The 26004-nt window shown below is 50.8% G+C and overlaps 1 protein-coding gene and 1 long non-coding RNA gene across 8 annotated transcripts in view; one reads left to right on the top strand and one right to left on the bottom strand.

The window, feature by feature from the left end:
• Positions 1 to 1886: 1886 nt before the first annotated feature.
• Positions 1887 to 26004, bottom strand: part of CXCL12 (C-X-C motif chemokine ligand 12) — a 28641-nt gene continuing 4523 nt past the window's right edge. Inside the window, exons 3-4 of one of the 5 annotated variants that reach the window (XM_027111851.1) lie at positions 23755 to 23841; positions 1887 to 2209 (exon numbers count right to left, since the gene is read on the bottom strand). In XM_027111851.1, the coding sequence (XP_026967652.1) occupies positions 2125 to 2209; positions 23755 to 23841 (172 nt within the window). In that variant the 3' untranslated portion in view covers positions 1887 to 2124. The other 4 variants (XM_027111853.1, XM_027111850.1, XM_027111852.1 and 1 more) reach the window with 4 other exon arrangements.
• LOC113623121 (uncharacterized) lies at positions 2216 to 25998 on the top strand. 3 transcript variants are annotated; one of them, XR_003433788.1, is made up of 3 exons: positions 2216 to 5005; positions 23835 to 23926; positions 24559 to 25998. It is a non-coding gene; the product is annotated as an uncharacterized LOC113623121 (long non-coding RNA). The 3 variants fall into 3 exon arrangements; XR_003433787.1 differs by lacking the exons at positions 23835 to 23926; positions 24559 to 25998 and adding an exon at positions 17389 to 17811 and having other exon boundaries at positions 2221 to 4530; positions 4802 to 5005; XR_003433786.1 differs by lacking the exons at positions 23835 to 23926; positions 24559 to 25998 and adding an exon at positions 17389 to 17811 and having other exon boundaries at positions 2228 to 5005.

Below are 26004 nucleotides of genomic sequence, written 5' to 3'. Positions count from 1 at the left end.
AGTGGGGCTTGGTCAAGGGACAGAGAAATGGTGGGGAGATTGGATCTCAGGAAACAGGTGATGGGGTGTTTTTTGATGAGCACTGGAAGGTAACCAGAGGCAGAGCTTCCTGAGCCTGTGGGTGGGCTCTAGAGAGATGCTTGAATTTTATTATAAAGGCGCAGAAAAAAAGCATTGAAGAATTCTACTCAGGGAGAAGGGTATGAACAAATTTATATTTTAAAGATCAGTCTGGCAGCTGGGAGCTGTTGGATGCCCAGTAGAGGGTCTGGTGCCAGAGAGAACCCCACTGGTGGACACGTGTCCTGCAGCTGGGCCTGGGGTTGCATAGTGTACACCAGGAGCTGAGCCCCGAGCCACGCGGACACTACACCCATGATCTCCGTGATCCTCCCACTAGACCTGGGCCATAGATGTGCAGAGGGAGAGTGGCCAGGGAAGGACAGAAACAAGAGTGTGACACAGTCCATGGAGACCAGCTGTCCTTCGAGTGCCATCCCGAGAGGCTCCCGTGCGAGCCTTTGCTCCCAGCCCATAGGGGTGGGACAAGGAAGTGGCTTCGGTCTTTCAGGCCTGGAGACGTAGAGCTTCAACGTGACCATTCCTACCTTCAGCTCCGATGAACCCCTGATGGACAGGGTCAAACACATAATGCTTTTTCCACTGAGGCCCTCTGACCACGGAGGAGTGGTTGGATGGACAGAGACGACAGGGTGCCTTTATAGGGGAATTGTCCCGTGTCCTGTGGGAGCACTGAGCTTGAATCTCATTCAGGAAAAGACTGTTCCCGAACAGCAAACGTTTAAGATGGCAGCCCCCAAACTACACTGAGCCAGACACAGAGCCCTCGCGTGACCGACAGCAAGATGCTTGTCCCAACTGACCACCAGGCTGGCGGCTGGAGTCCTGGGAAGCTTACTGGAGGGAAGCTTTCTTCCTCAGACGTCAGGTGGTAACACTCTGTGCATGAAGTGACCTTTGAATGACTGTAGATCCTTAGACTGCGGATCTTCTGCCAACTGTGGCAAAGCCCTTGAGAGGAGGGCTTGCCACCCCAAGGCAGAGCAAATTGGGCCTCAGGTATTTAGGGACCCTCAGCTGAGGATGGACAGAATAGGGGCTGAAGACCTTGGAGCAGCCCAGGCCAGACTGGGACCAAAAATGCCTCTTGCCACACATGCCATGTGAAAAACTAGAAGTGTGTATATCATCACCCATCTTACTGTACTCACGATTGCTCAAGGTATGGAATAGCATTTATAATAATTATAGGAGAATTATCTCCGTGTTTTGAGGACTTGCTGGGTGCTCATTTTGCTAAAGATTGAAAATATATTATCTCATTTAATTCTCTCCACAGCTGATATTCTGCCAATGACAAGGTTGGGGTTCAGAGAAGTTAGGTGACTTCTCTGAGGTCCCACAGGCTGGAGCCCAGGTCGGCCTAACTCCAAAGCCTGGCCTTGTAGCCTCTGAGCTTGATGTAGACCTTGAAATGAATGCAGAGTAAAGTTATAACCTTCTCACTCCAGAGGGTGAATTGAGTCGTTCTTGGCAAATCCTTTCGCATCATCATAATTCGCTGAGTTAAAATCTTCCCCTGGGTATTTTATGCACAGATGCAGGAACCTGGGTCAGTTCTGTGTCCCCTTGGGGGTTGAAACCTAGGCCCAGAGTGGGCCAGGTCAGGGAGCAGCTCTCCGCCCCGTGCAGCATACTGACTGCTGCCTTTCCTCGCTTCTCCTCTTTGCTGTTTACTTCTTCTACTGTAAAGGTAACATGGGCTTGTTATAAGAAATGCAAACATCATGGAAAAACATAATCTGAAAATGTGAAAGTAAATGTAGCAATCAGGGTCCCAGCAGAGATGAGACGGCACACTCCAGTTAACATCATTTCAGGAGAGTTTAATAAAGGAATTCCTTACAAAAGTGCAGGCAGGACACAGAGTCACCTCCCCTGGAGAGGGGGGAGGGGAGGGAGAAGTCACCAGATACAAAGTCAGGGAGCAGGCCTGGACAGAGGGACAGAGTTCCCACCTTCCATCAGCAGAAGCGGGCCGGTGGGGTGGGGGAGGTGGGATGACTTGGCTCAAGGTTCCAGGGAATAAACATCCCGTCGTCCTCAGCTCCTGCTGGTGATGCCGGCAGTGGTGTTGGCCAGGTTGGTTCCCAGGGCAGAGGTCAGGCCCAAGAGTGTGGGACTGGGTCTGGAAGGTGACAGAAGATATTCCACACAGTGCCCCAGAATCCCATCCTATAAAGTAACCTCTGTTGGCAGCTATGTCTCTAAATACCATCTTAGGAACTGAGTGCTTGACACACTCACTAAACCTGGACCGTTCCTCCCAACCAAAGCCCCCGCAGCCCACTGCCCTCAAGTTCTGCAGGGCACTGAGTGAGTAGCATGAGGTCTGCCATATAACTCAGAGAATCCCACTAATCAAACGAGAGGGAAAGAAATTAATGCAGAGGAAGAGGGAGCAGCAACACAGAGGCTGAGTCCTCAGTGACAAACTGAGAAGAGGAAGAGGAGGGTTGCCCATGGCTGAAGGCAGCAGATGGGCAGGACACCTGCCCCAACACGGCTGCAGGGCTGGCCCTGCCTCTGCCTCTGGACACCCCTCCCACTTCCACGTGCTACTCTCTCCCCGAAAGCCCTGAAAGCTTCCTGTGCAGCCCGGTGAGGTATAGGCAAAAGCAGGTATAATGAGGCATGGGGGCCCAGAGGCTGTGTGAAGCTATTAGAGTGTTTGATTTAGTTCTCAAACAATCCCTGGGGCTTTGTCTTTTCCCCAAGGCAAAGCATCCCAGGTCCAGAGCACAGGCTCGCTGTCATCCTGTGGTCCTGGACCTGCAACGTCACATCCCCTGGGACCTATTAGAAATGCACCTGTTTAGGGGCCACCCAGGCCTGCCAAGTCAGAAGCTCTGGGGTGCTGCCAAGAAATGTGTCCTAAGAAGCCCTCTGATCACCTCTCAAACGTGAGCACCTGTGGTCTACAGCAGTGATTTCCCACCATGAGTTTCCCTAAGAGCAAAGAAAGTACTGCCACCTGGTTCCCAGCCCCAGACTCTGATTTTGTTGCTCACAGTCTGGGAATTGTGGTCCTAACGTGCAGCTCGGGCTGAGCCCCTGGACTGGGCCTTCCTCCAGGAGGACTCTGTGGCCTCTGGACTTTCTCTTCCTATCTCTTTGCTTTCCCGTATTTCATATTACTAAATCCTCTTCTTGGACTTGCCTTCTCTTTTTTTCATCTACTCACTGAAAACAAGTTAGGGTGATAATCGTCTCTCCAAACATGCACTGCCAAAAAAAAGTGCCTGAACAAGATAGATCCTTGTGAGCAAATCCTCTGGGGGTTTTGCACAGTATGTTAAAAATAATATATTCGATTTTTCCTAATGCTTCAGCCTGTAGTCTTGGGGACTTACAGTGTTCCATATGAAACTTGCCAAATGATTTTTTTTAAATAAAATGAATACTACAGTTTATATTAATGTATTAACATACATTACAAATGTAACCACATGAAAGTTTTTAGAGAAATATTAACTTACCCCATTATTCAAATTATGTCAATTTGACCAATGCAAAACCCTCAGGGCATGTAAGCAACAGCAACAAAAAAGGTACTGCTTTGTAAATAGTTAACAGGAGACAGTTTTGCTGCCTTTCTTCTTGGGATAGTAGATCAGGCTTTGGCTAAAGACAAGGTAAACAAACTTGGACTTGGCTGTGTGACAGGAGAAAACTTCCAGAGACAAGACCGAGGAATGCCAGCTGCCCGCAGAGGCTGTCCTACCAGGGACAGCTGGGGTGCGGTGTGGAAGAGAGTGCCTGGTGGGGCTGGCAACCAGGGGGAGGACAGACCACAGACACAGACACGTGAACAAGGGAGTGAAGATGATGTGGAGATCTGTGCGTTGTGAGGGAAACAGGGTGGAGCAGAAATGCTTATCGCGGAGGCATCTTGGTGGAGGGGAGGGTCCAGATGAAGGATCAATAGAGCCATGGGGTGGAAGGTCTGGGAAGAGGCTTGGGCAAAGGAAAGATGCATTTGAGGACCCTGGTGAGATGGTGTGATTGAGGATGGGGAAGGGAAGTGGGGCTGCAGAGGGGAGCTGTGGGAATTTCTTGGAGGGTTTCAAATAAAGGATGTTAAGATCCACGCAGAGCATTTTAATTTAGTGCCTACAATGAAGTCACACTTTCTTGAGCACACAGGGAACCCCAAAGCAAGGTGAGGCTGATCTTTCTTCTCCAGAATCTAACACGTTGCTACCTTTGAGATACTTTTCATTCTTCCGTGAGGAAAGACACTGAATCCAAAATCCTAAAAGGCTCAAGACCATTCCAAAGGCTCTCCTCACATTGTTTAAAATTAAATGTTTAATATTATTTTGTAAATTATGTTTTCCTTCCATCCATTTCCATTTTTGCTTGGTTTTTCCCTCCAGGCTCTTCTTAAATCACTGCATCTCTTTTCTCACCATGGATGACACCCACCGGCCATGTCCAGCGAATCAGGTAACCTCTTTTGTTTCTCTTTCTGGATGCTGGGAAGTGCAAAGGTCCGAAAACATGTCTTCCCTTGTCCTAAGCATTGGGGGCACACCCAAAGAGTCACATATCAGGCTGGAGTTACTCCCAAAGGTTGGCAGCAGCTCCCTGACTCATTCATTTCAGGTTTGGCTGGGTCCCCGAGACGGGATTTCTCATGTGTCTTTAATTCCAGTCACAATTCCAAGCCCTAACCCGCCAAAGATGCCTTCTTCTGTCTTTTGTTTCACTGTGATAGTGAGTCGTGCGAGCATGTGAGCAAAAACAATGGGGAAGTTGCATTTGGTTGCTGGAAACTTCACAAGTTTGTTCCACTTTGATCTGATTCCTGTAAAACAGCCCACGGTGTGTGTTGGGAGAAGAGATGCAAGTCATTTCCAAGCTGCCTTGGACGTTCTGTACGTGTTTCTAAGCAACCTCTGGGTGGAGACCAGTTTGAGCGGTGAGTGGCTTACGTTGAGGGGACGAGGTGGAAGACTCTGTCTGCCTGTCTTATTTTACTTGGAAACCATTTTTTTTGTTGTTTGTTTGTTTGTTTTTTTTTGCGGTACGCGGGCCTCTCACCGCTGTGGCCTCTCCCCTTGCGGAGCACAGGCTCCAGACGCGCAGGCTCAGCAGCCATGGCTCACGGGCCCAGCCGCTCCGCGGCACGTGGGATGTTCCCGGACCGGGGCACGAACCCGTGTCCCCTGCATCGGCAGGCGGACTCTCAACCACTGCGCCACCAGGGAAGCCCCGCTTGGAAACCATTTTTAATTTTAAAAAATTTTTGCATAAGAGGCCATCTGGCTGCTCTGACAAAGGATCTGTAACACTGGCATGAGGTGGTGCTGGGGTCCCCTGGCAGGACAGCTGGTGAAATGAAATTGCTGAAGCTGGAACAGTTGGGAGTGAAGGATGAAAGTTGGGAATTTGAACTCCCAAGAATACATATGTTCAACACTGTAAAGATCTGTGGTTTGTGAACCCTCAGCAAAATTAAGCAACGGTAAAATCCAGATAAAAGAATTTCAGTTCAAGATAAAGGAGCAAAAATGATTTTCAAACCACATCCTCATTAGCAGACTTATAATCAGATGCGCCATGTGTGTTGAAGTGTCACAGGGATGGGCAACTCTTTCTGGGTCCAGCCCAGAGCACAGTTGTCCCAACGCTTCCAGAGCTGCGGGTCAGGGAGCTGCAGCCGGTGGCAATTACATAACCTCAGTTGTTTGTTTAAATATTTTCTTCAGCGAGTAATTAAAATTTCTTGCAATGAGCGAGTGGTGGACCCAAGAGGGAGCCTTAGGAGCTGGAAATTTCCATGAAATTGGGCAGAGCTGGTGACTCTTGATGATGGGCCCAGGGGAACAGGGCCCAAAGCCCTGGGTGAGTGGGAAATCTTGGAGAAGGGCTGAGCTAGGAGCTGGGGTCCCTGTGGATGGGGTGAGACTACAGACAGAGAGCAGCATGGGGATGAGGAAGGGAAAGGAAGCAACAGGCTGAGCCCAGGGTGGGTGGACTGTGGGCCTGTGTACCCTAAGGCCGAGGACAGAGCCTAACCACATGAATCTGAAAAAATTCCTGAATCCTGGCTTCATGAGAACATCCTGCCCTGGGTACTTCAAACAGCCCAGGCCACCCCAGGAGAAGCCCACTGGGAGACAGCCCTAGGGAAAAAGCTGAAGGGGGGGTGGGGTGGGCTTTAACCCTTTATCCCAGTCTGGTCTCCAGCAAAGGAACACCCTCAACACAGACAGCTGAGGGGATGAACGTCACCAAGAGTCCCTGGCGCTTCATAAAGATATGGGTTTGATTACAAATGGAGGACGTGGGAGGCAGCCCTGAAAAATGAAAGAGTCTCATGCTGGCAGCTTTGAGGGGCAAAGACAGGGAGGGGAACCCCAGCCCAGCACCGCACTCCCTGGAACCCAACATATCAAGCTGCAGAGCCCCCATTGCTAGCCTTCAAGCCCACACCATGCAGAGATGGGGTGGCTCTGGGCCGCGTCTGCCACTGATCCTGCGTGGCCCTGAGCAGCTCACTTCCTTTGTCCCAGCTTGAATGATGAGGTCACAGACCTAGAGCAGCCAGCCCTGTGTGGCACGTAATCAGCATGTGGGGAACGTTTGCGGGCATCATTTTCGTCCTTGTTATTCCTGTTATTCTTTATCAGCCTCTACCTTGGCTCCCTCCATGCCGCCTGCTCAGGGCAAGGTCTAACCCCCACCCCTTCTCCAACCCAAGAATGCATTTCTTCCACCCACACTCCTGAGTCCATGGCTGCGCGTGGCTGGGGGTATGTCAGTCAACAGGGTCACGTCCAGGAGACACTTCTGCATACGTTGCATGTGCAGACCCCCTGAGAGTCGCAATCATGTCACCCCTCTATCCCTGGGCAGCCCCCAGCTAAGTGGATGGTGAAAGAGTGTCCACTGCCTTTTAGGCTCCAAGTGACTCCCTCCTGTCATCATAACCCCTCCCCACCCCAGCACCTCCCTTTCATCCCTTCACGGCTGATGGTTACTTCTGAGACACACAGGAAGGAGGACTAACTGGTGATACAGATGGTGCAATAAAACATGTGGAGACTCAAAGTTCTGTTACTTTTACACACATGGCTTGGGAAAATGCTTAACTTGACTTTTCTGATGTGCAAAGTAGGAACACCATCTCCCTTGCAGTGAGCACCCATTAGTGTGTGTTGTGTGCCGGGCACAAGGAAGATGCAATGAATGCAACGTTGGTACCTTCCCTGCACTCAGGCGCCTGCCCTGCCCACCTCCAGGGCAATCCAGGGTTGTCCCTTCTCCCCTGTCTGTGAGCTCCAGATGAGGAACCACAGACAAGGAGACCAGGGCTCAGGGAGGTACAGAGGCTTCCCTGGGTCCCCAGTGTGGTCTGGGACAGGTGGGCATTGACTGTGGGTCCAGTGACTCTTCAAAAGCTCTGGGGATTGTGATGTCTCCTCTTCCTGGGCCAGCTGCCCTATCTTGTACCTGGCCTCTGGGGAGAATGAGGGGCCCAAGGCTGGGCCAGGGATTCAGATAGCCCAGAAAGCAGCTCTGGTTTGGGTGAGCAGAGGAGATGAGGGCCAGGGGAGGAAGTGGGACAGGGACCTGAGGCTTGTTCAGGCTTTCCTGAAGGGAAGGGAGGAGAAAGAGGGGAACGAGGGCTGGGAGAAGCAGGCATGAGCTTAGCGGAGTCCACAAACTCATTCATCCTTTGATAAGGCGGCCATATAATTTGTCATTCAAACTAGGACATTCTGAGAGAGAAAGGGCACTATTAGTGATTTTGTTGGGACAATAGGCAGACACTGGGACTGTTTGGGCACATCGGGGGCCAGGATCACTCCAGTTTTAAGGACCCTGAAAGGGAGTTTTAACAGCATCACCGATACTCTTTATTGCCCAGGGGACTACTCCCTCTGGCTTCGCTCTTTGGGAACCTTGAGGTTCAGGCCCTACCCTCTCTGGAACCCAGGCTCCAGGCCCTTGCTCCTTGGGCTTCCTGAGTACAGACCAGGCTTGGGGAGGTCAGTTGGGGTCCCCTTTGGAACTGGACTCCCTGGAAAGGCATAATGGTGGGGATCTGGCTCCTGCTCCCCTGCCACTTGAGAACATGGGCCAGAAAAGTACACGGTGGGTTAGATCTGATTTTGCTATTCTAGAGAAGCCTACAGCTCTTTAGGAAAGAAAAGAAAAAGTAAGTAGCCATTTGATGCATACTGTTATTATTACTGCATCCTCATTTTAGAAACATAAGAATTTTTTTAACTCATTAAATCAAGGAAATCTAGTGCTATCCTCTAACTTCTTTCCTTCTACTCAGGGAGGGTGAGACACACTCATCACTGGGTTGTATGTACACAAGACCAGTACACTTTTGACCACTGTCTACAATAAAAATTGCATTTGACGTTATGAAACATACACACACACACATACCCACACGAGTGTGAATTGTTCTTCCCTTTAGTAAGTGTGACATATTCCCATATTTTCCAATTTATTCTCTTCTTTTCTATTCAGTGCTATTTCATTTTTAAAAACTGCTGCTTCTGACAGGCTATACTGACATCACAGCCAGAGTCTGCCTAGCATTTCTTCTACATGGATTCTCATTTGCGGTCTGGAAATACGCTTGGGCCATATAGGGCAGAAGGGATCCGAAACCCGGCAGCCCTTGTGCACCACCTCTGCCTGGGGCCCCTCTTTGCAAACAGCAAGGACGGGTTGTCTGGTGCACTGGAGCCAAAATGCCCTCTCCACGTCCCAGGTCTGAGGCATGAAGGCTCCATGGCCGCCCCAGACCTGTGTCCATCACACGGGAGAGGGCTGGTCTCTCGTGGGATTGTTGGGAGGACAAGAAGACCATGCCTAGCAGCAAGTACTGCTATGGGCCTGGCAGGTAGAGGCGGCACCAGAAATGTCAGCAGGATGGAAAGCACCTGACCAAGGGGTTGTTTTTCCCCGCTGGGAACTCTGTCCTGCCCACATAGGAAACGCGCGGTGAATGCATTAGCCTCTGGTTCCCCTTGGCCTCCTGAGCAGGGGGCAGGCCTTGGCTGGGCAGGTGATCTACCAGGGGAGGAACTGGAAAGAGCTGGTCCCTCACAGGCCTCGTGCCTAGGTGCCAAGGACCTGGCTTGGTGCTGGGGGCTCCCACAGTGGCCGGAAGGACAGTCCCCTCCCCCACAGCTCAGGAATGCTCAGAATGGTTGTTTCCTCACGGCCTAGGAGCCTGTGTGACCTGGGCTGATGTTCCCATGTTCAGGAAAATGCCCGGGAAGAGGCCAGGACAAGGTGAGAGCCTGTGGCCTGGGGCCTTCTCGGCTGACAGGTCACCCCTTCCCCTGAGCAACTTCTCCAGCTGCAGTGCAGTGCTTTGTTGCTGCTTAGGAAAGCTGAGCACAGCCCCTGCTGCCGCCCACCTTCCTGAGCTCTCAGCCCCTGGCCTTACCTCCTCCTGGGTCTGGCTGCCAGCATCCGCCTTCGGGCCAAGCCAGAAGCATCCAGGTACCTGGAGCCCTCCACTTGGGAAGGGCAGTGGGAAAGACATGGGCACCCCTAGAAATGAGGCAGGGAATCCTGATGGTTATGGAGGTTGGAACCCCTCCAGCCTGTCACTTCCCACTCGTGTCCATTTGTGGTCACACAGCCTCAGTTTCCTGTAGCTGACCCCTGTAGATTGTTCTTCTGCTCAGTATTTCGGGAATCGTGCTCCTCTAGGGTTCTTGCTGGGTCCTAAGGTCTGGCCAGCCATCCACTGCCTGTGATGAAGCGCCAGCAGCAGAGATCTCGTCCCTGGGGACCTGTACTGGCTGTGGCCATCCTCCCCCTGAGCCCCCGGCCAACTGGACCCCAGCCCAGAACTCACCGCCCCTGTGGTCTGCACAGGGAGTGTGTGCAGATCCTCACAGGGGGGAGGAACGCTCAGAAGGAGGGGCCTCTGGGGAAAGGGATGATTCTTTAATCTGGACTCACGGGAAATGAACCACTATAGTTCTTCATGTGATGGGGACTTCAGGGGGAAGGGTCAGGCACAGGGGATTCTAGAGAAGGGTCATGTGTGTGACCACTGACATACGGACAGTAGAGTAAGATGAATTGGATGCAAGTAATGACTTACCAGTGTGACCTTGGGTGCATGAATGAACGCACAACCTTGCGAGCATTGCTATCTTTATTTTACAGATAAGCAAAGAAAACATCCAATATGTTAGCATCCTGTTGATTTATCAGGCAGTCATTCAAAAAATATTTCTTTAGTACCTTCTACGTACCAGCCGCAAAGAAGAATAATTAGTGAGTGAAACAGACCAAGCCCCTCTCTTCCTGCGTGATATTAAACCTCTCCTGTGGGGAAGCAGTCCACAAGCAAGTAAACAGGGCAGGTGGTGCTGTGGACAGGAAAAAGCAGGATAAGGTGCCAGGGTACATGCAGGTGAGGAGCTGCTGTACAGGATCGGGGGTCTGCAAAGCCTTTTCTGACAAGGGGATGGCGATCAGAGATGGAAGGAAGGGAGGAGGTAAACCATGTGGTTTCTAAGCAGAGACCACCAAGTGCAAAGGTCCTCTGCCAGGGGCAGTCCTGGCCTGTTCAAGGGAGAGGAGGCCAGCATGGCCAGAGTAGAGAGAGGTGACATCAGAGAGGTGACAGGGGCCCACAGGTGTAAGCCTCTGTGGGCCACTGGAGGGTCTGAGTAGGAGTGACATCACCATGCCCGGCCACCCTTGCTGCTGTTGAGAGGACACTGCAGGACATGACGGTGGGCCAGGTTAGGGGCTAGCATAAGGATTCAAAGAGGAGATGACTATGGCTTGGATCAGATGGTAGCATGGTGATTGGGGTCTGGATATATTTTGAAGGCAACTAATTGGGTTTGGTAATGGTTTAGCTGAGGGCTGTAAGATAATACAGTAAATCAAAGATAACTAAAAGGTTTTGGCCTGAGCAACTGGAAGAAATAGAGCTGTTATTTGCAGAAATCGGGATGAGCAGGTTGGGGGAAAATTGGGAATTAGCAGTTTCATTTTGCATATGGTAAATTTCAGAGGAGGTGCTGAGTTTACAAGGTGAGAGTCCAGGACAGAGATCACTTGTTTCCTTAACCTTCACATGGAGTTCAAGGCCAAGAGAGTGAGTGAGTTCACCTGGTGCTTAACAAGAGCATCTGAGGACTGAGTCCCGGGGTGTTCCTGTCTGGATGACGTCTGAAGGATGAGAAGGAAGCAGCAAAGAGACACGAGAAGGCGTGAAGCCAAAGAAACAGTCAGGAGTGGTCTCCTGTGAGCCAAGCAGAAAACGTGTTTCCAGGAGGGTGTTCCACGATGTCCAATGATGCCAAGAGACTGAAGAAGCTGAGGACTGATAACTGACCATTCGATTTCCCAACAGGGCCCAATGACGCCCTCGACAAAGAGCAGCCCTAGTGGAGTGAGTGGTAAGGTGGGTTCAGGAAGGATAAGAGAGAGGGAGGGAGAGGAGGTGGACATAGGAAATACAGGCAACTTTTCTGAGGACTTTTGTGTGATAAGAAACAGAAATACTGTAGAAGTTGTAGGGGGACCTAGGGGTAGAAGATACAGTATAGAGGCTGTTTTTATTTTTGCTTTGTTTTGCTTTCCAAGGGCGCTATCATAGCATGTTGGCATGATGGAGACAGTGAAAGATTGATGGTGTAGGAGACGGGGGAAGTTAGGAGAAATGTTCTTTTGCAGGTGAGAAGCACTTGGCACCACTCCCAGGTGACAGCAGTGACAGTGGGTACAGGATGGACAGACAGTGGACGAGAGGGGAAGCTCACGGAAATTCCCTTCTTACCTCTTCCTTTCATTCTGACATAGAAGCCAGACCATCAGCTGGGAGTGTGGAGGGAGAGGGGGATGAAGACTTAAAGAGAGAGGAAAGTGTGGAATCAGCACCCAGGAGAAGTAGGAGAAATGGAACCGGGAAGTGTGGTAGCATCCGGGCGGCACTAAGGACCCACTTGTGGTGAGTGTCAGGAATTTAAACAGACCGGATGGCAGGGATGTACTTTTTTCTCTGAGCTCCAGTCAGCTACAGAGGTGCAGGCAGCCGGCCTGTGGACTGAGTTAGATTGAACTGGGGATGGGTCATACAGCAATCCGCAGCTACTTGCTTTCACTAGGAATCCAAGGCTCCTCCCACCCACAAGCACCCCTTGCCACTCTACTCTCCCCCCTCCATCTAGGGCTTCACTCTGCTATGTTTCTGTTTGGTTTCAGGGGCCGAGAGGTAGCTGCAATTCATTTGCTCTAAAATGAGTGTTAACTTCTGGAAACTTAGCAGAACAACCTCCTTGGAATTTGAGATTAGCTCCAGTGCCAGGTAGGAACACCAGGGCTTGGTTGTGGCTTGCCCGAGAAGCTGCTGCTAGGGTCTGTGGATGCCTCACAACTCGAGGACATCAGCTCACATATCAAATGTTTGTTAAACACCCACTATGACAAGCACTCTTCACCGCAGAGCTCCCCCATCCCCAACAGGACATTACAGAGCCTGCAGCCCGGCAGGGGATGCCCTGGGGATGGATGCACTTGAGAATCCATTGTCCCAGTTTGTTCTCATTGGCCACATAGGCTGTGGGTGGACTGCAGCCTCCCCTCCACACATCTGGGGTTGGGCTAGAGCTCTCCCCAGGCTGACGGCTCAGCCATCTCACCACAATTTATGCTGGGCAGGTTGGGTTGGTGCTTTTCAGGGAAGGAAGAGCATCTTGGTCCTAAACAGAATCTGTACTTTTTTATGTGGTGAGGGGCTTAGGGGATGCTTCTGGGTCATTTATCAGACTTAACAAGGTAGCAAGCACAGGCCTGAGGGGTCTTTCCCTGGATTTCAAGTTGAAGCCAGGGTAGAACCCCAGAAAAGACCCCTGGGGAGGCTGGGGAGGAGGGAGGGAGGTCTCCAAAATGATTCCTTGTGCAAGTGCGAGCCCATGTCCATAGCCATTGCTCCCCACCTGCCTCGCCCCCATGCCTGTCTACTTGCCTCCAATGATGGTTATTTGGGTGTAATTAGGAGAAATCCTCATCCTAGCTCTTGACAGGGATTCATCTGGAACACACAGAAGCCGAGGACAGGGGGTGTGGCTGGACCTCCCTGTCTACTTCTCACCTGCCTCTAGGGCCTCCAGCTCTCTCACCCCCCTTCTCTCCCTGAATCTGTTTCATCCAGTTGTACCTCCCTCTACGTCTCTCTCTCTCCAGCTACCCACACTCCCGAGAACGAGGCTCTCAGTTGTAGGCCCAGAGAAACCCGGAGAACCCGACGAAGTGTGAATCACAACTCTGCACTCCTGGGGCAGAAAACTGGACCGGGCAGCCAGGGCCAGGTGTCTAAACCATGCAGTCAGCTGTACCGAGGGCACCCCTTTATCACGTTTCCCAGCTGTCAGGACCCCATCCGCGTGGGGGGCCCAGCCCTTCTCAGCCGCCGTGTGCAGTTTGTGCCTTACGCAAGGGTGCAGCAGGGGAGTGAGGGGCTGAAATCCAGCTCTCTCTGCCGTCACGCTGGGCTTCCCGTGGGAGCCGCGCCCCTGGCAGAATAAGCTCCCATTTCTAACGCACAGCAGGACACCATGTGGGCTCACAAGGGCAGGCCTCATGGGTCAGTGGATACTCCCCTCCCTGGAAATAATCTACTTCTCTCAGGTCTCAGCTTCAGCAGCACTTCTCTTAAGGAGCCCTCGATGGTGCTGTAAGCGTCCCTGACCCCTGGATGCACCTTGACCTACATTACCAAGCTTTACGAAAATGCTCACTTAATTGCAAGACAGTCCCCCAGACTACAGGCTCCCTGAAATCGGGGGCACGCCAGCTTGCTCACCACGGTATCCACACTGCCCACCTAGTACCGGGCCTGGCGTGGCGGGTATTGTCGGCTGGCTAAAGGGGGGCCATCCGCTGTGTAAAGCATGGTAGGACATGGGTCCAGTTATTCATTATTTTTTAATGCAACATCATTCTGAAGAGTCAACATCATTCCGTGGAATTAATCCAGAGGTTAGGTTGTGAGTTCCCGCTGCCAGGATAGTGGTGGGACATGCTGGGACCAGCACCGCACAGGCACCGGGACACCTACAAGACCCAACCAACAGACTTCCCCCATCTGTTGGCTAAGCGGGTGAAGCTCAACTCCTAAGATCACTTTGAGCTCCAGGTGGTATCAGAGCTTTGCTGAAGGTCTAAGCAGAGGCAGGCAGGATCTTATCCCAACACTGTAGACCCCGGGGAGCAGTGGGGTGAGAGAGAAGGATCCCAGTCTAATCCTCACAGCTCTTGGTGATTCTAAGCTCCAGCGTTACATGGGGAGACTGAGAGTCAGGCAAGGGCCTCAAGTCACACAGTGAGCAGAGAGAAGACCAGGGTTCAAGCACTGGCCTGCTAATCCTCACTCCCACGCCTGTCCCAGGATGCCACGCTGCCTCTTGACGTGGTCTCTCTAATCCTTCCTTCTTCCTCCAGTTCATCTGCAATTTGGTAACCACATTGCAGTCACCCTAGAAACACCTGGGATGTACTGAGCACAGGGGTGATGTGGTCACATCTGGGCATGTGGGCAAGAGGGTCTGGAGGACAGAACAATCTGGATTTGGGGGCTTTGTGCTGGCCTCTTCTTTCCAGCATGGTTGACTGGATCAGAGAGGATGTGGTGGAAAGTGGGAAAGGCTGACTGACCTCTGTGAGGACAGAACCCTGTCTGTTGGGCTCAGCCCCTGTCCCCAGTATTCAGGACACTGCTGGCTGAATCAGCAACTGGCTTCCAGCAGAGGCCCCGGTGCAGGACAGAAAATACAAAAGATGCTGGGTGTCTGGCCATGCCTTCGGGGACGGGGCCTCTGTTGCCTTCTACTAAGCCTGAGAAGTACAGAGTGGAAGTTTCCTTCCCCACGGCTGACAGGAAAACACCCAGGCCCTTGCACAAAACTATCCCTTCTGGAGGGAGTAGCGGGCTGGAGTAGCAGGCTGGAGTAGCGGGCTGGCTCGCTTTTAAGAAGGGATTCCCGCAAAACCAGGGACATTCAGAGCAAAGGGAGAGCCTTCCCCCCTGCTAAGTACACAGACTAGGAGACGCAAGTCTGCCCCCAGAATTCTTGCCTATGATGAGTATGATTACAATGGCCTGTTTTTCACTGACTATTGCAGCTAGAACTACATAACCCCTCCGTGTTGGGTTTGAGGAAGAAAAACCAAGTCTGGAGAGTTCCAAATGGTAACACTAATTTCAAACCGTTGGCTGCTACATTTGAGTACATGTCTTTATTAGGAAAATTATAAGTGCATATACATCTTTTCATTGATATGACTTCAAAGTAGAAATTGTTGTTTCTCAAAAGGAGTTGTTACTTGTTAAAAAAAAAAAGCACACTGCATATAGAAAGCTGCCTTCTCCTGGACCATTTTCACATTATGTGGGAGATGCAGTTTAAACAATACAAAATACAGTATTTATCGCATTTAACACTGAACCCATCACCGCTCAGAGACTGAGAGTCCAGCGAGGTTGCAGAGTAACAGTCTATGGGATTTTTCAACTTGACAATGTCAGTGGTCTCCTTAGGGGACTTGAAGGTTTCCAGGGAACATTTCCCAGGGATGGGAAATTTCCCAGGGAATATGTGTAGAGAGATCAGGACCCCACAATTCTCATCCAGCTACAAAAGGATGCACCACCTGGGAAAGGTGATGAACTCCCAGTGAGAGATCCCATAGTGATAACACCAGGGGGCAGTCAGAAAAGGAAGGTCAAATCGGATCAAGTGAAAAGGCTTAGAAGTTCTCTGGACTTCACACAGTGGGGACTGCAACCTTTTGCTACTCAGGCCCTCTGCTCAAAGCTGGCCCTCCTTTCTCTGGAGGACAGGCAGATAAGCAGAGGGTCCTTCGTGTGTCTCGCTGGGGTCTCAGCACCTGGCCGGAGTGGGACAAAGAACGGTGCAAAACAACACAAGGCACAAATTCAGATTCCAACACACAGCACGTCTGTGAGTTCAGTGCCCCCACGTCTTCTCTGCCTGGGTCCTGATGCAAAGGCTGGCAGTGGAGGACCACCCTGGAGGTTACACGGAGCCCAAGGGAAGGTCAGGTAGAGGCAGCACTGGACCAGGAAGAACAGCTAGGTGACCCCTAATCAAAGTGATCCACTTGTATTTTGAAAGCAAAAGGGGATCAGGAGAGCCTTTTCCTTTGCAAATGGACTATTTAAATGCATATTTGCTTTAGCTGGGCAGTCTCCACTCAGGAGCAGATTGCAAGTAGAGGGATTGTCACACAAATCATTTCTCCTGCAGTTTCTCCTCTTATCTATTTTTTCCCCCTATAGGGGAGAAACAAAAATTATTCTTAACTGTAGTCAAGATTTATTTAGGGCCATGTTAATTTTCTTGGAGAAAGAGATTTAATGGTTCTGGTTCATGGGTTCCAGGGGATGGTAATTCCAAAATTTCCATGAGATTTTAAAATGTCTTGAATTACTTGGAAAATGACTCTCCCACTGAAAATTAGATCATTTCATGTATAATTCAGAAGGCCTGTAGTGACAGGTTAACTTCAGAAGAGGGTTTTGAAACCAGCTCTGTATCCCTTATAACTAATAAAGGCCCCTCCATACTCTATTGTTTTCAATATAACAAAGCTGGTTTGAGGATGTGAATTTTTGTTTGGTTGATGGATTTGCGTCTATTTGCATGAAGATCTAATTTAAAGGCATATTTATGGAAATGCCTAACACATGGTACTGATAACCCAAAGGTTATTAAATCTGAGAACACCTACAATTCAAGATTATTTTACAAGAATATCCTTTCTGCATGTTGTTTACATCATCCTGTCAATTGATACATTTCCTTGTTTTGCCCTTCTTTTTTTTCTGCTTTCTTAATTAAAAAAAAAACTTAACCAGAGGGGAAAAGTATTAGTGAGACCAAATGAAAAACAAAACAAGCCAAAAGCCCTCAAGTGCCTCCTTTTCAGAAAGTGAGATTTTTAAACTGTTTAATGCAGCTCTACAAACTGCTCTCAATAAAGGGAAACACCCTAAACGTCAGGATTGTTAAGCTACTTTCCCAACCAGCCCATTCTTTTCTAAGAGGAATGCCCTGCTGGACATCCTGTAAGCACAAGATGACAGCGGCAGCAGAGAAGGTCCAGGGGCCACTGTGCCAAGTTAAGAGATGATGGGATCATCAAATGGTGAAAAAAATGAGGTTAGATTTTAATCGGGAAGGAATCTTCATGTCCAGGATTGATTATTTTAGGGATTGGGCTTTCAAAACCAAAAAAAAGTTGAAAATTCTTTTCTTGTTATTCCCCAAACAGTGCTGACACCGCGAAGACAAAACTCTCTGTAGTTCTGAGGTACCAACAGTTACAGACGCCTTGAGGGTCTGCATCCTCGAAGGTCATACTGCTGCAAACCGAATTCCCTTGGGCTCTGTTGATCCAACATGGGTTTGTGATCATGGGGAAAACAAGGTTCCATCCAAAAGGATCACAGCCCTAATCAAAAATCTGGTCAAAGGCCCCAAGGGGCATCCCCTCACTCTCAGGCTTTGCATTTAAGGAACTGACAGTGCATGCACCGAGGACATTGGCTTTGAACAAAAACACAGGATTGGACAATGGACAATATTCCAAACAAGGCACAGACGTGCACAGTGCTTCCAGGACCAGGTAACACGAGACATTTTGATTTACTTCTTGGTGCCCAGTTTAAAGTAAAGCTTTGCTCTTGAGAGAGTCCTTTTCCTGGGTCATGGAGACAGTCTTGGATACACATGATGATGGATGAGAGAGAGAATGATGAGAAGGACGTGATGGGATGTAGAGGAGAGCTTGGGATGAGGGGTGAATCTCACCCTGCCCTGGCCTCACACTCCTGCCTGCCTCAGCTCAGGGAAGCCCTGCGGTACTCGCCAAAGAGGCAGAACCCTGCTCTCACCCTGAGGAAGGGTGAGGCTCCTGCCTGGCTCCCCAGAACCTCTCCCCCACCCGCCTCCACCCCTGCACAGGGCAGCCTTCACTAAGGTCTGCCCACGCTCACTGGTGCTGACACCTCCTGGTGGCTCTCCACCCTGGACACGGTGATGTGGGCAAGGCTCCCTCCGTCTGGGGTTCCAGCCTGCACAGCTCAGAAACCTCTGGCTAGATAAGGGGTTCCGGGAAGGATATTACAACAAAGCAGGTAAAAGAATGGCCTTAATCTAAGTTCCTATCTGTCGCCAGTGACACTGGATAATCAGACTAAATGAGAAATAAACGCCATATATTTTGCTACATAATCAAATGGTGAAGTAAGGCAAACTGTGCAAGACAAGGCTCTTGGAAATGCATTCAGGCCTGCCTGGGTGCAGGGGGGTGGCTAGCTACAGACCCTTCCTAACTCTGATTTCAGACCTGGGCTCCTACTGTAAGGTTTCCTCAGGCGTCTGACCCAACCTGCGCCTCTCACATCTTGAACCTCCTGTTAACAAGAACAGAGGGAGACACCATTAAGGCGGGTTCCTGCAGTGGTCGGGCCGCACACCTGAGACGCTGAGCCCCGCTCCAGCCGGGGACACACCCCTGATTTCCAAATCTCTGTGGTGCTTCTGCCTTCCGAGACCCTGAGCAGGGGGACTGAAATGAGAGAGACAGCATGGCAGAAGCGAAGGACGGATGGAAGGCGGGAAGCAGAGAGGGCAGGTGGGCACAGCAAGCACAGGGCGGATGGACGAACAAGGGCACGGAGATGGCATGGCACAGTGGTCACAAGGCAGGACGAAGTGCGATGCCTTAGCCCAGCATAGACATTAAGCCCCAGGACCTCTGGGCTGGCGCGGCGGAGCGGCCCCGGAGCTAGGCGCCCAGGCAGCCGGCACTGGGACCGCGCATGCGCACCTGGTGGCAGACGCGCGAGCGCTGCCTAGTCAGTTTCAACCCACAACGGAATGGAGGTCCAGCTCTTCGGCTCTTCCACGGCGACCCTGCCTTCAGCGGGGCTGAGGCCCGCTGGTCAGATACAGTGAGGCCCCAGGGCCAAAGGAGTCATATAAGGACAGACAGGGGCTTGCCTATGTTTTCTAATGTGGGTCCAACCCTCTGAGTCCCCGCAGCCCCGGCTCCCCCAGGAGAGGTGGCCCGTGCTGTCTCCCTGGGCACTGCAGAAAGCAGTCTGTAAGCTATTGCTTACCTCAGGGAAGCAATAGCTTGACCCACAGCTGCTACAGGGCAAACAGCTCTCCCAGAACAGACCTGTCACCCTCTCTGGCACAGAAATGTACTGCTCCTGCGGTGTGAAAAAGGGAGCGTGGAGTCACAGGTCTGACCCTCTGCAGGTGCTTTTGTAAGAGTAGCGCTACCCTGGCCAAGGTCCTGCAGACAAGAACTGCTGCTGGCTTCCACGGAAAGGACTGCAGCCCTGGGTAGCCCAGCAGCCATGCAGAGGCCTTCGGAGGCACCACAGGCAGGATGAGGTAAGTGGGCAACCCACACGCCCGGGAGCAGGCCTGCCATCCCTGTTGCTGGCAAGAGGGCCACAGGCTGGGGGAGTTAGCCAGGTACAAGGGATGGCAGTGGGAAGTAAAAGTCTTTGGCTACAGTGCCCTAGGGGGACACTTCTCCAGTGAGGAAAAGTAATGGCTGTAATTCCTTATGCTGCAATTAAAAGGAGCGCACTAAAGCGTGAGGGGGACACAGCGCTCTGTGACCCAGGTGACAGGCAAGACCTTGGGTTTCTTCTCCTGAAATCCATGTGCCCCATCCTTCAACCATGTCGTCTCTCTGGATCCATGTACTGAAATTATGACCAGGGGTCTGGGGTACAGGGTGAGTGTGTGTCCATGTGTGACAGGGGGATGGGGAGAAGAGTAGATATTCAAGGTTTCCCTTTTCAAAGCACTACTGAAATCAGGGCCTTGCTCTCCCCTGTGATCCCCCTCCTTCCAGTCCAAATTAGAGAGACTTGGCAAGAAAGCTCAGCCCTGAATCTGCCTGTGTATGTGTGTTGAGGTCGGGATGGTGAGTGAGGACCGAGGCAGCTGCGTCCCAGAACCTAATCACTTGGGGGTACGCAGAAGGGGGAAGGGGATAGACTAGGGGTCCCCAGAGCTACAGGCCCTTCACACAACTCCTCTGCATCAGGGACCCGTTTAAAGAATCTACAGAGTGAATTGCCCTGCAAAGAGGCTCCCTGAGAAGCATTTCCACAACTGCTCTCTGGAAATGCAGAGCCGTCAGCCATTCTCCCCACACGGTCTGAAGAAACCCACCCAAGCTTGGCGGTAAAGCCGCTCATACAGCCCCAGGCCCAGGGAGGGAGAGGCCAGAAAAGTCCTACCCCAGGTGGCAGAGTGGTGGAGAGCCAGGCAGCAGGCATTTGGGGAAAGGAGTCAGTTACCGCCTGCAAATGGCATGGCCACAGCCAGCTCTGCCCCGCAAAGGCAGTGATGCCACCGGCAGTGGCAGATGAGAGGGTATCAGGCACATGGCCCTTGCTGGGTGAGATGCCGGCTGCTGGGCCAGCGGGCCGCTCTGTGCACAGGCCAGGTGGCCACACGCTGGCCCCAGACGGGAACGCAGATTGTAAGGGTGTGGAGCTGTGTGAGCTCTGAGCGCTCGTGATCATGGGCCTTGCGAGAGAGGGAGCGGAGGGCAGGGTGGAGGCTCCTCAGCCCAGGGTGATGCTGGAGAGAGACCCTGGGCCATTCTAGATGGAGCACTGGGCCATTCCGGAGTCCCAGGCTGTTCTAGATAGAGTCCTGAGCACACAGGCTCTGTGTCATAGACTCCAGCCCCGGTCTTTGTACAACTACTTTCTTCTTAACTTAGCAGACCAGGAAAGGCCCTAAAAAGCACATAAATACAGGACCTGGGGTGGCCACAGTGGTGGCAAAATGCTGCTCCCCCATGGAAGTCTGAGCAACCGCCCGGGAAGCAGGGGCTCTGCCCTGGAGGAGGGTTGGGGCAGATTTACAAAGCGCCGGGAGACACAAGAGCAGAGTGCACTGTGGTCCTTCTCGAGGTGGCAGATAACTAGTTTTTCCTTTTCTGAGCAGCCTTTCTCTTCTTCTGTCGCTTCTTTTTTCCTATCTTTTCTCTTTTCCCCACTTTTTCTTCTCTGCGCCCCCTTAGATAAAATTAGTAGAACCATTAATAACGTTGAAATAAACAGGAATCTTTCTCAGTCTGCACAATATTTAAAAGTGGCCCGTGTATTTGTTTAACCCTGTCTTTAGTCTCAGGTCTGGAGGCGCCCAGGCAAAGCACTGTCTGTCAGTACTTCATTAAAATAAATTAGACATTTTCCCCAATTCAAAAAAATGTTAGACGGGCTTCCAGAACACAGATACCCGTGAACTGATCCGAAAGGGTGGGAAGGCACGCCCAGGGCCAGGCTGGACTGGTCTTCCGTCTCACCCCAACCTGCTCTCCTAGGGCTTCTTTACATCTCAATGCAGAGCTGAACTCTCTGCTTTATCTTTAAAATCTCTGCATTTCAAATCGAATAAGCTTTGGAGGTTGGAGGCCCAAGGTTCAGATGGCCTTCCAGGAGGAGAGAAAGAAAGCAGCCTGACCCCACCTTCTCCTTTCTGGACGCCTGTGCACACACCCCCTGGGAATGACTGGGATTGTTCTGGAGGGCAAGGGAGAGAGCTGGTTAGCAGAATTTTATTAGAGCAACTTTATTAGAGCAATTGGCTCTTGACTGTCACATTAAAATGATTCAAGCTGAATGGTATTTAATGATTTATGGGGTAAGGCCACCTGTTCCTGAGAAAGCTTGATATTAGCCATGGGCTGGAATGATGGGATTTTTACATGGGAAAATGTGAAAGCTGGATATGATGAGGATTGAGTCTCTGGAGATTACGTGGGGATGTTAGGAGGACCAAGGAGCAGTAAGAAGGGGAGGAGGAATTAGTGAGTCAAATATGATTCTTCAGAAAACTAGCCCCACTGCTTCTACTGGGTTTAAAAAAAAAAAAAAAAAGACATAAAAACTTGAGCTGCAGATCTAATCTGCTCCTGAGCAAGGCCCATGTGCTGTCACTTGCATGTGAACTCGGCAGGAGGGATGCAAGGCACCTGACCAGCAGGCCAGCTTATCCGAATAAATTCCAGAAATGTGTGTGAGCCCCATGTCTGACAACTAACGGACTTCACCTCAGGTAAATAAATTCCCACATACAGTAGGAGGTTTATACCATGAAACAATGCGCATTTTATTGCTAGTGCATATAAGGTCACATTTGATACAATTTTAGTACAAGTGGAAAAATACACTGTGGGTAACATTAAAAAGCTGCAGTCACACTTATATATCATATATATTTCTTTACAAATCGCCAGTAGTTTACGGTAATAGAGAAATGTAACCCACTGACATTCATATGGTTCCACTTCAAATATAGGAATTGTTCGACTATAAATATATTCTGAAATACATTTGTTTACTAAAGTAACGTTTAAAAAATTGTGCACGAAAATATATATAAAAAAATGCCTTGCAAAAAAGTTACAAATACCACCAGGCCCATCTGTGGATCACATTTATGCAGGGGATTCCATCTCGCCAACAGTTCTGATTGGAACCCGAAACCATCTTGTGGCTTCAGGAGGAGGGGTTAGTGGCAAGAGGCTCATTGACTCATCTATTTTTTCACTCCTGATTTCAGAAACCTCAGAGTTTGTAGAGCCTCCGTGGCATACGTAGGTTTCAGAGGCAATTACAGAAACCAAATTCCTCAAAGCAAGCTCTCAGATTGAAAACTGCATTTGATTCTGCAAAGACCGTCTTTCACGGGAAGGAGGAGACATGATCTCATACCCCCAGCAGAGGGCCAGCCCCGTTCTGGAGGAGGCCAGAGAAGGATCTCACAGAGGGCCTGCAGAGGAGGGGCGGGCAAAGGGAGGAGGGGGCCACAGGGTGGGAGCCCTGCGGTCACCCTCCTCCAGCTGGGTGCGTAGAGAAATGAGAAGCAGAAGCGAGATGAAAGCATATTCTGGGAGGCAGGAAGAGGCCGGGAGTGACCCGGAGAGGGTCTCTGAGCACAGTCCCCAGTGATGGCGGTTCTGCATGGAGCCCACCCGTCCAATCACTGAGCTTGAAAGAGGAGGCGAAGGTAGTGGCCGCTGCCCAGCACTGGTCAGCACGTGGGTTGTCATTTCAGGAGAGGCACCCCCTGCTGGAGTCGCCCACAGTCTTCCTCCGAGCCTCAGCGTCTGGAGGAAGGATGCTTATCTGAGCTCCCTGCTTGGCCATCACCTGACTGTGCTCAGACTCCCCCGGGGAGAAAAGGAGAATCTCCAAAACAAACCAAATACAAAGCTTGAAGTAATCATCGATTTAAAAGAGGGTAATGAGAATGATGATGACTGTGATGATTATGAGGGAACGGACTGGTGGGAAATGCTATTGGGATGATACAATGTCTTAGAAAAACCCCAGTTATAAAACAGCCAATGTGAAAGGTACGGGGCACAGATGAACACACGCTGCGATATTGTACCGTAGGCTATAAATGCAGTTGTCTACATGCTGGGCAAACCTCTCGCCCGTGCCCAGGTCAATGCGCTGCCCCCCAGGCACACCTGGTCCTCACCGTTCAGGCCTTCCTCCCCCACACCTTTGCCCTTTCATCTCACATGGGTTTAGCTTTCCTCAAGTGGATCTAGTGGAAAGTCCTTTTTGGTGGTTGTGCTTACTTGTTTAAAGCTTTCTCCAGGTATTCCTGAATCCACTTCAATTTCGGGTCGATGCACACTTGTCTATTGTTGTTCTTCAGCCTTGCCCTGGCAAAACAGAAGAGGCGACAGTGTGCAGCTGCTCGGAGGGGAACGTGGCTGTGACCTGGACATCTGCTCATCCGACACCCAGGTTAGGACCCAACTGGAGCGGGGTGCCCCGCCTGGCAGGCTCAGGCTCGGGAGGAACCCCAGGTGTGCTGGGGAGACAGTGCTAGCCGTGCTGCAAGTTTTACCCCAGAGACACTGGGGAGTGAAGAAAAGTCTTTAAGGAGTCCAGGGAGAATTCACACAGGGAACATCTGAGTTGCCTTTTGAAGGATAAGTACGAGCTGGGCAAGTGAAGTAAAGGGGGGAGGAAAAGCAAGAGCAAATAGCCCAAAGGGGTAACAGTGCAGGGACGATGTGAGGAATTTGGGAGACAGGACATTCAAGAAGCCCGCGGCCAGACGTAAGGGGCAAAGCAGTGGGGCTTCATCTGCAATTTTATGACGGGAACTTGTGGGGTGGCAGAAGCAGATTTTTCTTTTGATGGACCATCTTGATAGTACATGGAAGACAGACTTAAGAGTAAGCCTAGAGGCAGGAGCCCTACAAAGGGGTACTGCATAGTCTGGGGGATGGGGAGAGGTGAGAGTACAGTGCGGGGAGGGGCGGGGGGGGAGGGGGAGGGGAGAGGTAGTCTAGGTAGTTTGCCAGAAAATGGTTTCCAGAGAGATTTTACAAGTTCACTGAATGTTCATGGTCTCATTTGTTCTCTGAAAGTTCGTACTGCACCTTCCTCCCAATTCTCACCTTTACTCAGAGCCTCCCTCTCTGAAGACTCCTGGAAGAGGACCTGGACTTGTCTCTGGATCCCTCTCCATAAAGCCCCTGGGTACCAGGTAATCTCAAGCAGCCCGAGGACACCACCGCCCAGCCGCTCGGGGTCTAGGAGGACCCGTGCGGCCAGCACAGAGGCTCATGGACACCAGGAGTCTTCACACAGCCTGCCTATTGAGTCAACGAGCTGTGCAGAGGGCCTGGCTCAGAGCAAGGCGTATCCAGGTCCAATTCTGGGCATTGCTGTTTATTAATGTGTTTGCCCGGAAAGACATGAGGATTCTATCTGGCTCCTTCAACCTCGAGGCAAGGGAACCCACAGAGTCTGCACTGCAAAGTGGGCCCATCCTCGCTGAATTCATTATCTGATTAAATACTTCTCAAAAGAGAGTATTTTATTACAAGCAAAGAAAATGAAAACAAAAAAATTCGTCTTCTAGTGCCCTAAAGCATATTGTAAATGACAAACACATTCAAGGCAGCAAAGGCTAGAGAAAAAGAAAAGTCAAACCTAAAACCAGTTGGTGTTGGGTGGAGAGTCGTCAGATGGGTGTAGCTTTTGCTCCAACTGCTGTGTTCCCGTCTTGCTTTTAGTGCTGGGACTTTTCAGGAGGTGAGCTCTGCCCAGGAGACCCCGAGCCTCCACTCCTCGACATCTAGACACATGGTCAAGTTCGCTGTGAGCGAGCACGGGGACACATGGGCACCGGAGGGCCAAGCAATGGACGGCCACGTGTGGCTTCTTTCCGGACTTGGTTCAGCCTCCTGCTCTCCAGGAGAGATCTTAGTGTCTCATGTATGTGTGATTTTGGTATGTCTCGTTTCCCACATGAATAAAATCAAATGTTAGCAGCTGCCATCAACACCAGCAAAACTGAAACCTTGTGTGTTGGCTTTTCAGAAAATGCAGTTAAGTGCGCTGGTAATTTTGAGTTTCACCAAACAGTTTAACGATGACTTCAACTGAATTTGAGTCTTGTGAGTTTGTGCTATGTGATAAAGGATTAAATTAGGGCACCAAAGCCCTGAAATTGGCAGAACTGTTACTAGCAAGGGGCTGGCTAATTTACTGTTCTTCAGCAGAAAGAAACTTTGGTGAATCCCATGTTTCTCCAGTCTAAGGGTGCATCTGAATGTGCTCCCATCTCTTGCACTAAAGGGAGGAAGCTTGCAAAGAAGAGGCAAGGACCCTCTGTGAGTGAGCACGGCACCAAGGGTAAGAGAAGCTTTTAAAACTCCTGCCTGGTGGTACTATCAGCTGCCTCTAATTATGCCAGGTTCGAGCCTGGACACTCGGCATGTGTCATTTCTCTAGCTTTAACAAGTCTGTGAATTAGGTGTTACTATGGCCATCAAATGGAACATCCCTGGAGGAGGATGTTCAGACTT

The sequence above is a fragment of the Aethalodelphis obliquidens genome, unplaced genomic scaffold (genome assembly GCF_003676395.1).
Source record: "Aethalodelphis obliquidens isolate GAN/ISIS:26980383/991018 unplaced genomic scaffold, ASM367639v1 scaffold11, whole genome shotgun sequence".
Classification (NCBI taxonomy): domain Eukaryota; kingdom Metazoa; phylum Chordata; class Mammalia; order Artiodactyla; family Delphinidae; genus Aethalodelphis; species Aethalodelphis obliquidens.
This window is presented reverse-complemented; position numbering and strand designations above follow the sequence as displayed.